The sequence below is a fragment of the Pteropus vampyrus genome, unplaced genomic scaffold (assembly GCF_000151845.1).
Source record: "Pteropus vampyrus isolate Shadow unplaced genomic scaffold, Pvam_2.0 Scaffold222, whole genome shotgun sequence".
Classification (NCBI taxonomy): domain Eukaryota; kingdom Metazoa; phylum Chordata; class Mammalia; order Chiroptera; family Pteropodidae; genus Pteropus; species Pteropus vampyrus.
Genome location: NW_011889003.1, coordinates 1,376,908 through 1,378,948, shown reverse-complemented (window position 1 = coordinate 1,378,948; position 2,041 = coordinate 1,376,908). Strand labels below are relative to the sequence as shown.

General features: G+C 31.9%; 1 protein-coding gene across 8 annotated transcripts in view; it reads right to left on the bottom strand.

Moving 5' to 3' along the window:
- Positions 1-341: 341 nt before the first annotated feature.
- Positions 342-2,041, bottom strand: part of FZD6 (frizzled class receptor 6) — a 30,111-nt gene continuing 28,411 nt past the window's right edge. For 4 of the 8 annotated variants that reach the window (XM_011373267.2, XM_011373262.2, XM_011373263.2 and 1 more), the window contains one exon: positions 373-1,424. In XM_011373267.2, the coding sequence (XP_011371569.1) occupies positions 1,256-1,424 (169 nt within the window). In that variant the 3' untranslated portion in view covers positions 373-1,255. Of the gene's footprint in view, positions 1,425-2,041 lie in introns of all 8 variants that reach the window. The other 4 variants (XM_011373266.2, XM_011373264.2, XM_011373261.2 and 1 more) reach the window with 2 other exon arrangements.

Here is a 2,041-nt window from a genome sequence, read left to right as displayed (position 1 = left end):
AAGTTAATATTTACAACATTTTCCATACAGTACATGATAATTTTCTTTTTACACTTTAACAGAATGCTAAATAGAGAAGAAAACTAAAAGCATCAGAAAACCTGTTCATGGAATAATACTTAACTGGAAACAAAATTAAGAAAAATTTTTAATATTTTGAAGTATATCATATGAAATATATTTTATTCAATCAGGACTACATTTTTTCGATTTGATTGGCACTAATATTGCTAATACACTTTTTAATGTTCAGCAAAATCCTATTTAAATGCAGAAATGAATTCTATGTAATGTCTGAGAAAGATACTGCACAATACAAAGCACCTGTAGTATTCTAAATATTAAAAATAAAAGTTAAAACAAAAATATAAGCAACTGTAAGTGGTCATAATAATACAATCTTGAGTGGTCATGAAACATTAAAAAAAAGAAAACCAATTGCATTTGGCTTAATTTATAAAAGAGTAACATTTCATCTACTAATCCTCCAGGACATTTTATTTTTAAAATGCAGAAGGATCAGTGAGCAGCATAATACAATCAACATTGGACACTCTTTCAATAAGCACCTTACTTAGTTGCATAATAGAGCTGTGAAATTCCTAAAATAATGAGATTTTATAATTCACACATTGAAGATGATAAGGTAGAGTAAGTGGATTTTTTTAGTCAAATACCCATTATAACACCTTTTGGTGTGCCAACTATTTTTTTATACTAAAAAGGAATACTATTTTTCATTTTCTTAGAAATTCAGTGTAAAAGCTACCAAAGTAATGCTAAGATATCGGGAAAACATAAAAATACTTGAATAGATTTTCTAGGATTTCTTTTAAAAGTTCAAATACATATAAACTTATTTTTGAAAGTATAAAAAAGATACAAGGATAAGTTTTAAATACTCCAGTAAAGAAAAATCTTGATTTTATGTCATAAAAATGAAATAGCATTGTACACCTTAAAATATTTTTAACAAGAGTAGAATCTTCATAAAAAAAAAAAAGGAAGATTCCTCTAACTCCCTCCTCCCACAATGTAAAAAATATTTCTAACCTGCACATTTCTGTTTTTCAGGTATATTGTTGTCATTAACCTCTATGTGAAATGAATTATACTATTCTCGGAGTCTATTGTTTCCAGTGTAATGTGGCTTTAAGTGCAAAAGAAGAACTTAACAGTGATTATTCTAAGACAGTGTACTGGTAACCTCTAGAGTAACACAAATCCACTTCTAAGTAATGGGATAACCTGGTTTTCAAGTATCTGAGTGACTGCCGGCGCCCTGCTCTTTTCTAACTCCTGAAGCCGAGTGAACGAGCAGGGATGTGGAACCTTTCAGGCTGCTTGGCTCTGAAGAACTGGGGACCTGCAAGTTGTTGCTCTGCACCAGGCCAGTTTCAGTAACGTCACTTTTTGGAGTGACCCTAGGTAGAAGAATGAAAGTTGACATAAATACATAAATACCAAAGCACGAATGTGATACCAGATGTCCTTCTAACTACTATCCACTTTTCATGAGTTTTTATTCCCAACCAGTATCCACTTTTATCAGAGGAAAATTAACTAAAATTCTCCATGTATGCTCTAACATCTCAAAATATAAATAATTTATTTTCAAATACAATTTTTGCTAACTTTGGAAACTTTGTCAAGCACCACCTATGCATGGACTGAGCATGGTGTCTCACGGGAATACAATTAATAAGAAAGAATTCCTAAACCCTTGGTTTAGGAAACATTTTATTGATTTCCTATTGATCCATGCCATGGATCAGACACTATGTAAGTGGTTGGGAACACAAAGATAAGAAAGACCTCAGCTCTGCCTTTAAAGAGTTTACAAATCTACTGGAGGATAAAAGCATGTATCTAGTTATAAACCAGGTATGCAAGAGCTGTTAGAGGAACACAGAGAAGGTGCATTTGGCCTAGTTTGGGAGGACAAGGTAAGACAATCTTGAAATCTTGAAGTAGTTAGTTGTCAGCATTCTGGTTAATTTGATGTTTACCTGTGTTTGGATCACCTATGACTATTTGGAAA